The 12,567-nt window shown below is 49.8% G+C and overlaps 1 protein-coding gene across 2 annotated transcripts in view; it reads right to left on the reverse strand.

The window, feature by feature from the left end:
- Myh10 (myosin heavy chain 10) overlaps positions 1–12,122 on the reverse strand; it is a 116,938-nt gene extending 104,816 nt beyond the window's left edge. For both annotated transcript variants that reach the window (XM_055594423.1, XM_055594425.1), the window contains exons 1-2: positions 11,997–12,122; positions 4,729–5,104 (exon numbers count right to left, since the gene is read on the reverse strand). In XM_055594423.1, coding sequence (XP_055450398.1) covers positions 4,729–5,073 — 345 coding nt within the window. In that variant the 5' untranslated portion in view covers positions 5,074–5,104; positions 11,997–12,122. The remainder of the gene's footprint in view (positions 1–4,728; positions 5,105–11,996) is intronic.
- Between the last annotated feature and the right edge of the window lie 445 nt (positions 12,123–12,567).

Genomic DNA, 12,567 nt, shown 5'->3' on the forward strand with positions numbered 1-12,567 from the left:
AGGAAGGAAGGAAGGAAGGAAGGAAGGAAGGAAGGAAGGAAGGAAGGAAGGAAGGAAGGAAAAGAAAGAAAACAAAAACCCTTGGAAATGTGAAAAGCACGCCTCTAATGGTCCAAAGGCTGAAGTAGTCACAGAAATTAGAAAACACTTAAAACTGAGTGACAAAATACCACACAGCAAATCTGTGAGGTGAGCTGAAGCCTTTTAGAGAGATCTTTACAGTTTTAAGTGGAGGCAAGATGAAATTTAGTGATCTGAGAAAAAGTCCAAAGGAAGCACACTAAACCTGCTGGCAGCCACGCCCGTCTGAAGGAAGCTGCTTTATCTCAGCCACACAACACCGCCACAGCACAGGCTAATCTGTCTCTCAGGGCACCTCAACTGACATTTCAACCACCCAGTTCACTTCAAACGCTACAGCGAGTGCAGCAGCGGCAGCTCCTCCACCCCAGTGTCAGCTGCTCCGACCGGAATCTCGGGTGGGAGTCTTCCTCCATCCTCCCTGACCCTTGCTGTGAACTTAATACACTGAGGAAAAACTCAAATTGTCCTTCTGTACAGAGCTAGAAACCATGTGGAAAAGAAACTCAAAATTTCACTTAGGTTGTCCCTGAGTTATGTTGGAGGAAAAAAATATATCCATAAAACAGCTGCATAGACTTTGAATTATCTTGAGGAATGTTCACAAATCCTCGTGTGTGTGTGTGTGTGTGTGTACATCCGTGTGCATGTGCACGATACATGCATGTAAATGTGCCTGCGTACATGTGTGGCACCCCGACACACTGGTATCTTCCTCTATCATTATCAATGTTATTTATTTTTCTGTTTATAAGTATGACTGTTTGCCTCCACATGTGTATATGAAACACAAACATGCTCAGTTTCACTTTTTTGAGGCAGGGTGTCTCAAAGAACCTGGAGCTCAATGATTGGCTGGACTGGCTGGCCAGCGAGCTCCTCCATTCCCTCCTGTAGCCATAACCTTTTGCATGCTGTATGGATTCTTCACCTGTCAATAATCAGCTGACTGGCCTGTAGCTGAGGCAGGAAACAGGAAGGAGGAGTTCTGGTAGACAGAGTAGATGCTGGGATAGATGAAGCTCGGGGAATTTGCCCCGGACACAAAAAAGGACAGACACATGAAACCCAAGCAGAGGTAACCAGCCATGTGGCAGAACAAACAGAATAACGAGCAAGTCAGGAAACACACCTGGCTATATTGGCCTAGGCTTTTGTAAACATATTTAAGTCTCAGAGTCTTTATTTCTGGGAACATGCGTGTGAGTAAAAAAATATGAGTTACAGAAAAACCCCTTCCACAGCCTCCTCTTGGCTCTGCCTTTGAGTGCTGAGCTTACAGCAGAGTGTCACACCCAGTTTCTTGTGTGAGTGCTAAGGACACAGCAAGCACTTTTTCCTGAGCCACTTTTTCTTTTATTCTTTCCCTTGTACCAACACAGTATCTCCCTTTCATCCCCCTTCTCCCTCCTCCTCAAAGCTATCTATGGTGCCCACTGATGAAACAAGGTAAGGTAAAGCCTCCTGTGGAAACAGCCTGGCTCCTTTCCATACTCATGTCCTGTCTTCTTGTGTGTGTGTGTGTGTGTGTGTGTGTGTGTGTGCGTGCACACACACATCTGTGTGAGATAGGTCGGCCTCAAGTGCTGTTCCTCACGACAGGAGCACTTTTCTTCTGAGACAGGCGCTCTGACTGGGAGGAACTTAGGGCTTGTCAATCAGACTTGGATAAGTGACTGGCAAGCCCTAGAGATCCTCTGTCTCCATCAGCCCTGCACTGGAATCGTGAGTTTGCGCCACTATCCTGAGCTTTTCAGGGGGTTCTGGAATCAAACTTGTGCCTTCTTGCTGTGCGCGCTGTATGTTAGGTGAGAAGCTAACCTCTCAGTCCTCCAGGGCTGCTTGGTTGTGCTGTCATCCTCCAGTCCTGCATTAGTCACCATACCAGGCTTCAGTACAAAAACCGATGTGCTCTCAAAGCTCCGAAGTTCACGTCACCAGCTGACTGCAATACCCTAAGACTCCCTCAATCTCATCAGCTCTGTCCTTCAAGGCTATTAAAACCTCAGCCCTTCATCCCTGTGATTTGAATGATAAGGACCCCATTTGTTCATTTAGTTGAATGCTTAGTCACCAAGAAGTGAAACAGTTTGGGAAGGATTAGGGGGTGTGGCCTTGGGGGAGGTTTCCAAAGCCTGTGCCAGTCCCAGGTTCTCTCTGACTGCCGCCTGTGGATAAGAGGTAAACTCTGCCACTGCTCCAGCACCATGCCTGTCTGCTTCCCACCATGATCACGGACCAACTATAAGCAAGCTCCCAATTAACTGCATCCTTTTCTAAGACTCACAGCAATAGAACAGTAGCTAAGACAACCAGAGCCCTCCTACCTAGACCTTCATCCCTCCTCAGCCTGATTCTAAAGGTGATCACCAAGCTCACTCTCTCTGTGCTAGGAATACAGATGCACATTGCCTGGCCCTCACAGACCTAAAACTCAGTCACACCGCCAGGAAAGGACGTTGATCCTCTGTTGTTCTCTTTTCCCCAGCTCCTCCTCTTTTCTAGGCTAGTCTGCTCTCCTAACCTGCTTTCCCAGCCCTGCACACTGCCTCTTCCTCTCTTTTTCTGTATCCTACCTCACAGAGGAAAAGGAAGGGGGGAGGTTCAAAATCTACTCATTTTCAGCCTTTCCTCTGCTGGTTCCCTTATCAGCTGGACTCCAGTCCAAATGCTACCTTGCCAAAGAGCCCTCCACTGAGCCACTGAGGTAGCCATTCTGCTTCCAGCCTAGTTTCTAGCGCTGTTTCATTTCCTCACAGGACGTCTCACATACACAGGGTGCTGAGCGGCACCTGGAGGACAGTACGCGCTTGGTAACACTGCTTCAACGCACTGGTTCTTTGGGAACCCTGGTTCCAGCTGACTGAGTTTTGAATTACTTGTGAGCTTCAAGCAAATTCTCTGCATAAAATTCAACCATTTCCCAATTTCAGCGTCATCACACTGTCAACTTCTGTCTCCTCCATGCCACCTTCCTCAGCCACTGTCACCTGCCCATCATTCCTCAAACTTATTTTGTCTGTCTAGATTTGTTGTTACTGTTTTCTAACTTTTATTTGATGTGTATGGGTGTGTTGCCTGCATGTATGACTGTGTACCACTTGTATGAAAGCCGTAAGAGGGCATCAGATCCCCTGAAACTGGAGTTACAGACAGCCATGAGTCACCATGTTGATGCTGGGACTCAAATGTGGGTCCTCTGGAAGAGCACTCAATGCTCTTCACCCTGGGGTCATCTCGTTAGCCTTTGTTACTTTCTGAAACAGGGTCTACTCTTTAGACAAGGCTGGCCTCTAACTAATGGAAATCCTCATGCCTACACTGCTCCCCCCTAACCCCAGTGCTGGGACCACAGGCATGAACCATGACATCTAGCCCACTCTAGGTTCTTTGCCTTCTCTGTCTTTCTTCTTCCTGTCAGGGGATGGTCTTGTGCATGGTGCATTCAATGCTGATTTCTGTGCTAAGATCTGGCTGCAGTGAAAACATGCTCATTGTCATCTCTAAGAAGAATATCCTGTCTCAAAGTTGTGTAAAAATTGTTCTCCATCATCTCTGATTAGTTAACAAAGAAGCTGATCAGCCTATAGCTGGGCAGAGAGGACAGAAGGCAGGACTTCTGTTCCCAGTGAGGAGGTCTCAGGTAGGGACCAGAGGAAGAAGAGGAGACAGAGCAGGAAGGTCGCCATGAGGACAAAGATGGCAGAAAGCTGGGTGTGATGGCGCATACATTTGATCCCAGCACTCAGGGAGGCAGAGGCATGTGGATCTCCGTGAGTTCAAGGCCAGCATGCCTACGAAGCGAGTCCAGGACAGCCAGGGCTACACAGAGAAACCCTGTCTCAGAAAGCAGAACAAAAAGATGGAGCAGAAGCAGCCAAGGGGAGACTAAGATGGCAAGTAACACGGGGCACATGGCTGGGAAGTAGCCAGGCCAGTATAGACGGGTTAGAGTAGATCAGTATCTGCCCCACAGTAGTGCTTTAAAGCTTATTAATAAATCTAATAGAATTCTGTGTCATTATCTGGGAGCTGGAATGGGTAATAGAAAAAAAAAAAAAAAAACCACTATAACATTTCTATACCTCTGCCTTACCCTAAATTATTTTCAGTAATTTCTGTACGAAGCCATGATCAGTGACAGCAACATAAATGGCAACCACAGGACAACCACAGCCTCAATCTCATCCCCAACTGTTGACTCTTAAAAGCTTCAACATTCATCCCTCCCACTTCCCTTCATGCAAGTGAAGTGCTGTTCTTGCTCTCCACCAAAACCTGAGCCTACAGCCCCTTGCTTTTCTCATCTTCGTTGCCTGGCTCCTCCTGAAAACTAGCTCTCAATTATCACTAACTCCCTGGCCTTTTCCATGCTCTCTCGTATGTTGCCCTCCAGAGCATCACTTTAGGTCTTTAAAGGCCATTTCATCATCTCTAACCACACACTGAATCATTCAAACTTTGCACTATTAAAATGTGAAAAAAAGCAGGAACCAGCTGAGCAAAAATCTTCCCATTTTTAACAGAAATACAGTGTCAAACAGGGTGTTGGGAACCTCTGTTCTCAAGTGGTTACAGCATTATGTATGATGGGGATGATGTGACCTCCCAGGGACCACTCCCGGGTTACTGGGAAGAAATACTCACATAGATGAGGCCCGAATAGTAGCGGTCCTTCAGGTTATGCAGCACAGACGCTTCATTCAGGCACGTCAGCTCCGCCATGTCTTCCACCTTGGAGAACTTCGGCGGGTTCATCTTCTGAATGTCATCTTTGTTGACCATTGCTTTCTTTCCGTTCTCCGCCAGCTCCACCATGACTTCATCTCCCCGCTCTTCCTTGATACTAGCTGCCTCAAAACCATGGCGTTCTGATGGAATCCACACCAGCTTTTTAGCTGTCCAGTCAGCCTGAGTGGCAGGGTTGTAGATGACAGCCCTGTCCACAAAGAGATACCTCTCGGGATCCTCCAATCCAGTTCTCTGGGCCATTGTAAACAGAAGGGTCCAACAGGAATCGCCTCTAGAAGAGAGGGGCAAAATTAGACGCTTATGAGATATAAAATCATTTACAAGCCTGACTTTCTAAGAAACTAAGACCATCGGTAAACATAAAACAGACAGTTAAAGAGCTGAGTATCCCTCCCCATAGCCACACGACCCCACTTCCCAAGGTAAACGTCAGGGGAACCACTAATCATGACTGCTGGTCTGGTGAGCATTCAAGGCCTACCCCCAGTGACCAAATGCAGCGGCAAGCAAGGAACTTTCCAGGTGACCTTTTCTCCTCTCCATCTCCTCTTTCACCCTCACCACAAATTAAGCAGGGTTCTGAGGGGTGAGGCGAAAGGAAAACAACAAAACAAAGATACATAATAAAAGGCCCACGGAGTGGTAGTGAAATTAGTGACCACAAAAACATGAGGAACCAGGTCCAGGGTGTAGCTCTGTGGCGGGGCATTTGCCTGGCATGGACAAGGCCCTCAGTGGCCAGCTCAGTACAGAAGCAGAGAAGGGAGAGATGGAAACACCGTGAGGCTATCTGAATGAATAAGAGCTAAATTTTGCCTTCCAGTTTACCCTTGGAGAAGACGCAAGCCAACGGCATTACACGGGAGCCACAGAAGGCAACTGCAACTTGGCTTCAGCTACGCCTTTCAAGTAAGTCCCGACATCTATGCAGGCCTCCATCCACATCCCAGGCCTCCAGCCGCTCCCACTCCTGCATCTCCGCCTTCCACTACCCTCACCTCTCAACAGAGCATCTGTGTGGTGGGCAAGTTTCCAGATAAAAACATCCCCCTAAAACAGTTCCTTAAGCAAGATGGTAAACAACTCAAAAGAGAACCAGGAAGTCCCTGAAACCAACCAGGCTCACTAGGCCCCTCCCTGCCAGAGTAAGCAATAAGAGCTGAGCGAGAGCTCCCCTCAGATTCGGCACAGCCAAGCTATAAAGAAGACCCTCACGCAAGCTGAGGGGCAAAGAAGACTCTTGAGACCAGACCAGTTAGTTGCCTGGAAGAGGCAGAAACCAGCCAAACTGTCTGGAAGAGGTTTAGAGCAACTGAGGCCCCTGGAAAGGACACTGCCCCACCTGTTGAGCTGCCTGCAGGCTGAGCAGCGTGCTCCAGCGTGCTCCAGCGTGCTCCACGTTCCCACCTCTGTGAGCTGTCACTCATGCTGGGGTGGGCTTCGGTGGTGCAGCTAGCTGTCTCTGACTCATGTCTGGTCCTGTAACCCAGCACCAAATTCCTATACCGAGCTGAACTTTGGTGGTATACGTTCTCCGGCCTAGGGTGGGCTCCCTGTCTGGGGTGAGCACACACGTGTAGACACATGTCTCAAGGAAAAGTTCTGTAACACCACACCGTGTCTTCCATTAACAGTTATGGCGCCAAAAAGCAAACCTAATATTCCAGAAATGATCTAACCGGAACAAAAGAAAAGAATCCTTAGTAACTTAGGCCATATTGAGGAAAGGTCTGCTCTGTGACGGTTACAACAGTCAGAGCTCAAGATATATAAATGGTCTGTTCAGCCATTCACTATTGGCACGCAAGGAGAGAAGTGACATCTCCATGCGTGTCAAGGCGAGGCTCCTCTCCTGTACTTCAGGAATTAGTCTTTTGATCAAAGGACATCCTGCACCTTTCTGATGTGACTTCTCATTCCTTCCTGGCAGCATCTTTCTAGAATCTAACGCCACAGCAAACATTTCTTGCTATTACTCCAATATCCACATTATTCCAAAGTTCATAGGAACAGTTTTCCAAGACTTCATCCAAGTCAACCAAGACACGAGTACCTGCTTTTACTCTACCAAGTCCCTTCGACTTCTCCCCCTTTCCCTGCTCCTGGGAAATACTGGGGACTCTTTGTAGGTGAGGGGTCAATACAAGGCACCCTTCGTATGTCGCATGGAAAGGTCATAGTCACCCCAAAGTTGTAAATAAGTCATTAACCTTGAGTCTGTAACTGACCCTCAGGCTCCATGAACCCCGTGAAATGGTATAAGCCATGAAGCACAGTGCATTTGTGCATTATCCTAAGGGGCTGATCATAGCTTTCTTCAGATTCTCCAAGAGCTATCCACACCCAGAAGGATTCAGACTCCAGCTAGTTCTTTAACCCCCTGATAAGAGTTTATTTCACTCAAATAGCTATGATCCTTCAGGAATTATTTGCTACATAAATCCCTTTGCTCTGGAGAGCGGGTCTCAAACTGTAGCATTTATTAGCAGCATAAGAAAGGCTTATTAACATATGATTGCTGGGCCATATACCCAGAGTGTCCTATTTAGTAAGCCTGGGGCAAAGCTTGAGAATCTCAATATCTTCCTCCACCCTAAAAAAAAAAAAAGGTTTCTTTTATGTGTAATGAGTATTTTGCCTGCATGTATGTATGTGTACTACATGCAAGGCTGATGCCCATGGTGGCCAGAGAGGGTGTCAGATCCCACAGGAAGTGATGTGATAGATGGTTGGGCGCCAAAATGTGGGTTCTGGGAATTGAACCCAGGTCCTCTGCAAGAACAAGGGCTCTTAACTGCTAGGCCATCTCTGTAAGTCCAACCCAGATTCCCAGCTGATGCTAATGCTATCATCTTTGACAACCATTACTCCAAAGTTCTCTCTGGCTCCCAATATTACTGGCAGGCATATTAGAACAGAAAAGGAAATTAAACACCAATGTCCAAACCCAATTATAGCCAACGGAAAGAATGTGCTGATGTCTTACAGAATATAGACTTGGATTTAAAAAAAAGAAGACAAAATGACCTCCACCCCTCTTAAAAAACATGATAGGAGGGAGGGACAGAGGAAGAGTGATAGGAGGGGGCCACAACTGGGATACAAAGAATAAATTGTAAAATAATAATAATGGCGATTCATGTAATTAATATATCTGCAAATACACGAGATTTGTGGGCACACATTCAATCAGAAGTATGTTAGCTTATTAACAAGTCTTTCTAATTTAGACTGCAGCAGTAAGGAGCAGCACAGGGATCATCTCAGGTGAATCTGAAGGCAATAATAGGTCACACACCCCACCTTTTAGAAGTACAGAATCTATTAAAAGTGGGGAAAAAACAATTATAACAAATGAGCTTGTCTTATCTGGTTAAAATGCATACATAGCACTTTGGGATGTATCCTTGTGTCTGTAAGTTTGCACACAATAATTTACCTTGGGCGTGGAAACATGCATAAGTCTGGGAGGCAGCTATAAACTGGACTAACTTAGCAAGTCTAGAGAAAGCAAATTGTATATTTTTTTGTTACTTTATCAAATGAGAGAATTTATTGGTGCATGTTTAAGATGCTGAAATGTGAATTTTATGTGAAAAGACCTAGTCATTTACGGAACTGTTCTTACACATGCCCCTAGTTTCATGGGAGAAAGATAACATACTCACACCTTCTGGTTTTTTGAGTCTCAGGCAGCTGCCTTAGAAGTCAGTATGTAGGTGAGGCTGGTTTTGAACTCCTAAAGTTTCTGCTTCCACCTCCCAAATTCTAGGATTACAGATGTGTGCCACCACACTCAATCTATTTTTTTAATGGAGTCAATTCTTTGGGTCTCCAGCTGAGCAGCAGATTATAAATTATTTTTATTTTTAACACGTCCACGTTTTTTGCACCACACCCCGTGGGGATTGGTTACCTGTCCCTTGCTGCATGGCAGCAGCTGTGGCCTGGTCCCTGGGACATAGCAGAGACTCCAGATCTACCTTACATGAACGGTCCCACCTTTAACCAAAAGCCTTCCCTCCTGACCCAAATGCTACCCTTTCACACTTTCTTTCCAGGTCAGTCTAGCAATTTAATCCTTCCTTCTCCTAACCCTCCTCTGCCCTTCTGGCAGACTCCTCAGCCTCCCGAACAGTGCACTACAAGGCTTCCTTAGCAGGCAGAGGTGTTCCTGCGGCTGCTGAATTCAGAGTTCTTAAGGCCAATAAAATGTTTAACTCTTATGCTTGCCAAGCATATTGTACTTTTTCACTCCACTGCCCACTTGATATTAGCTCTGATTTTAAAATGGTATTTAACATGTACCACTTGCAAGTATTCCGCCTTGCTGAAAGGCTAATACCACAATTTTTAAAACAAATAATCTTGTTATCCATCCCTAATTACATCGAGGCTCTACTCCAGCTACACATATCAAGGTCCTCACAGGACTGCTTCCATAAATAACTCCATTTTACAAAGAAGCATCTGAAGAATTCTGAGAACAGACAGGTACCTGGCCCAAGGTCACTCACACAGCAGAGGCCTCACAGCAGAGTCAGTCTTAAGCCCAGAGATGAGGCTACAATGTTGAAAGCGAAGTGGAAAGGGAAGAAATTTAGGACACATAACATACATATTACCAAATTTAAAAATCCTGTCTTCCAGTAATGGGTTAAAGATTATAGGTTTAGAGCTGGAGAGACGGCTAACAAGTAGAGAATACTGGCTGTTCTTCCAAAGGGCCTGAGTTCAATTCCCAGCAACCACATGGTGGCTCACATCCGTCTATAGTCAGTTCTGGTGTGCAGACACACATGCAGGCATAACGCCGTATAAACAATAAATAAATCTTTACAAATGTATTTAAAAGGAGTATAGACTTAGTCAATGAGCACATTAGGACGCTCTGGCACAGACTTTATACTTTGAAGGAAATGCCGTCATTTAAGAAAAAAAGGGAATAAAAAAATCACTGTAGTACACAGACATGCGGAAAATTTGGAGGTGTTTGCCTCCTAGAGTCAAAGCTCGCAATGGCTGTGGATACCTGCCCAGGTCATTTTTCACTTCCAATGAAATGCCACCTGGCAAAATTCTCAGCTATCTCCCAATGCCCAAGGAGGGTGACCAAACGGAACAGAGAAAAGCAAACAAAATAATGGCAGGTTATCCCTCAGACCCAGAGGACGAGGACTGAGGTCACTGGCACTACAGGGCTGCATACATCTCTTAAATTATCAGACTTCTACTTGGCCAAACCATCACAAACACAGAAGGGAAGGCTGCTGTGAAGCACCAGCTCCCAATTAATAAAATACTTCCGCAACTTGGACCGCAAACCAGGCATTTTAATTCCTCAAATGTGGTAACAATGCACATCAAACGCCGCTGAGGCGTGCAGTCTTCCACCCCACAACGTGCCCTTCAAATTTTCCTCCATGTCACCCTCTAGCCAGGCTCTTCATTGTACCGATTCCCGAAGGAGCCCAAGCACACAGCCAAGCGCTCCCAGGCCACATCCTTCTGCTGCAAAAGCTCGTGGTGTGTCACACAATCGCACCACATGCGCTCTGCCGACAAGGATGGGAATCGAAGATGCAGAAGTAAGGAGACACATAAAATGGCCACTTTTCCAGAACGGAGGCAGATGGGGCACACTCAAACATCAAATGCACGGGGCTACAAGAGCAGTTAATAGAGGCAAACTGATAAAGGGGATGAGACAATGAATAGATTATAAAGTTTTCCGGAGTCAGATACAGGACGGAATAATTAAACCTCACCCAACGCATCCTTAGTTTCAATGTTTAAAAAAACAAAAACAAAAGCAAAATGTCAGCATAGCCAAGGCATTATATTTAGTATTATTTTATTCAGCAAAAACAGCAGTCTTTGTTTCACCCGCAGTCTGGATCTACTCCGCCTGCTTTTCCTACCCCACCCACCCCACCCCCTTCCATCCACCGCAGTGATCTTGAAGAGAGCTGCAGAGGCCCCAAGAAACGAGATAACGGTCGTAGGCAGAGACCCGGCTACCCAAACCTCACCAGCTCGGGGCAGACCCGCCGCCGAGCGGCCACCTCCTCCCTAAGGCCCCAGTTCCCAGGCAGGCCTGACCGGGGGCCTCCCGGGTCCCAGGGCCGCATCCGCCCACCGAAGGCCCACAAAGCCCCGCCAATGCCAAGGGCTCCGCTGCTTCAACTTCCCTCCGACCCAATTCCGCTTCGATTCCATGGGGTCAGGGTGTGACCACCCCCCGCCCCCCAACTGCAGAAGGCCAGGGAGAGATTCTGCGGCGAGCCATCACCAGATCACTTACACAATAAAGCGATCCAGAGGCGAGGGCTGACCCTCCCCCCGGGCCGCTCCGCTACAACGCGCCCGGGCCACATTTCCCGCCTCGCTCCCCTCAACGGCCCAGGCCTCGCCCGGCGTCCACCCCGCGGTGTTCCCCCCCCACCCCCCGTCCCCAGCGAGCGTGGCATGCCGTCTGGATCCAGCTCTCCTTCCCCGGGCCCCGCTCTGGAGCCCCTCACCCGTGGCACGCTCCCGGACCACGCAGAGCTTCAGCCCACCGGTCCCTAAACCTCCCCGATCCAGGGTCCGCCTGCGGAGTCCGGGGAGACCCGCTCCGCCGCGCCCGGGGAAGTCTACGCCGGCCTAACCCACTGCGCAGCCAACCCACCGCGCAGCCCACCCACCGGCCCTCCCCGCGCCCCCAGCACCGAGATCACACCCCAGGACTCAGTCCTCCCCTCGGAAGAGGACGCGGACACGCCGGGCACCTCCGGCCGCCCCCGGGGGCCACTCAGCTCCCAGACCCCACGCTCCCAGGGATCCAATGCAGCCAGGAGTGGTCCCCACCCCCAGATCTCCATCCTCATCCCCCTCCGAGGGTCGTCCTCACGCACACCCCGGCCCCGATCCCTGCACGGGGTCTCACTCGCCAGGACCTCGTTTCCGACCTCTCCGGGGGTCTCTCCGTCTCCACACGCCGGGTCCGGTCCCCTCTACAGGCTCCGCTCTCCGCAGCCCACCGCCTGCCCTTCCCAGCTCCCGCCCGGGCTGCATCTCCACGCTCCGGCGTCCCCCAGCCCGGGTTCCCTCCCTCCTGGCCGCCCAGCCGCCCTGGCTCCCGGGGACGCCGCCCTCGGACCCCGGGCCACCGCACCTCTCACCTTCAGCCGAAGATGGTGGCGCCGGCGCACGTCCCCAGCAGCGACCACGGATCCAGCCTCTCAGTTCCAAAGCCACCGCCGCCTCCGCCGGGCTCCTTTTGCACCGCCGCTCGCGTCTGCCCCACCCACCCCCACCCTCATTGGGCCAGCTCCACGCCCATCACCGCCGCCCCCAGACCCACTGGTCGCCTTGCGCGCCCATCTCCCAGGAAAGACGTTAGCAACGCGAACGGAGCCACCTTCCCCAGCCCCGCTCCCTCCACCCACCTGGGAGGATGCTCATTGGCTCCCGCCCCGCACAGGCTCCCAGGATGATAGGCTGGTCCTCACGCCTGTCAGGGACTGCGGGAGGTGCGGTCGGGCGGGCGGCTGGCGATTGGCCGGTTCGGGGGGAGGGCGGAGATGGGCAGCTGAAGCGGACTCGGGGCCGGGCGATCCCGCGAGGCAGAGGACGCCGACCGGGTCGTGGCGTGCGCGCCGCGCCGCGCCGCCGCTCGGGGCTGCGGGATGCCGGGCAGGTGTGCCGCGGCCGAGCCCCCGGCCCCCACGGCTCGCGCCCCTCGGTGGCATC

The sequence above is a fragment of the Psammomys obesus genome, unplaced genomic scaffold (assembly GCF_907164565.1).
Source record: "Psammomys obesus unplaced genomic scaffold, mPsaObe1.curated_primary_1811, whole genome shotgun sequence".
Lineage (NCBI taxonomy): Eukaryota > Metazoa > Chordata > Mammalia > Rodentia > Muridae > Psammomys > Psammomys obesus.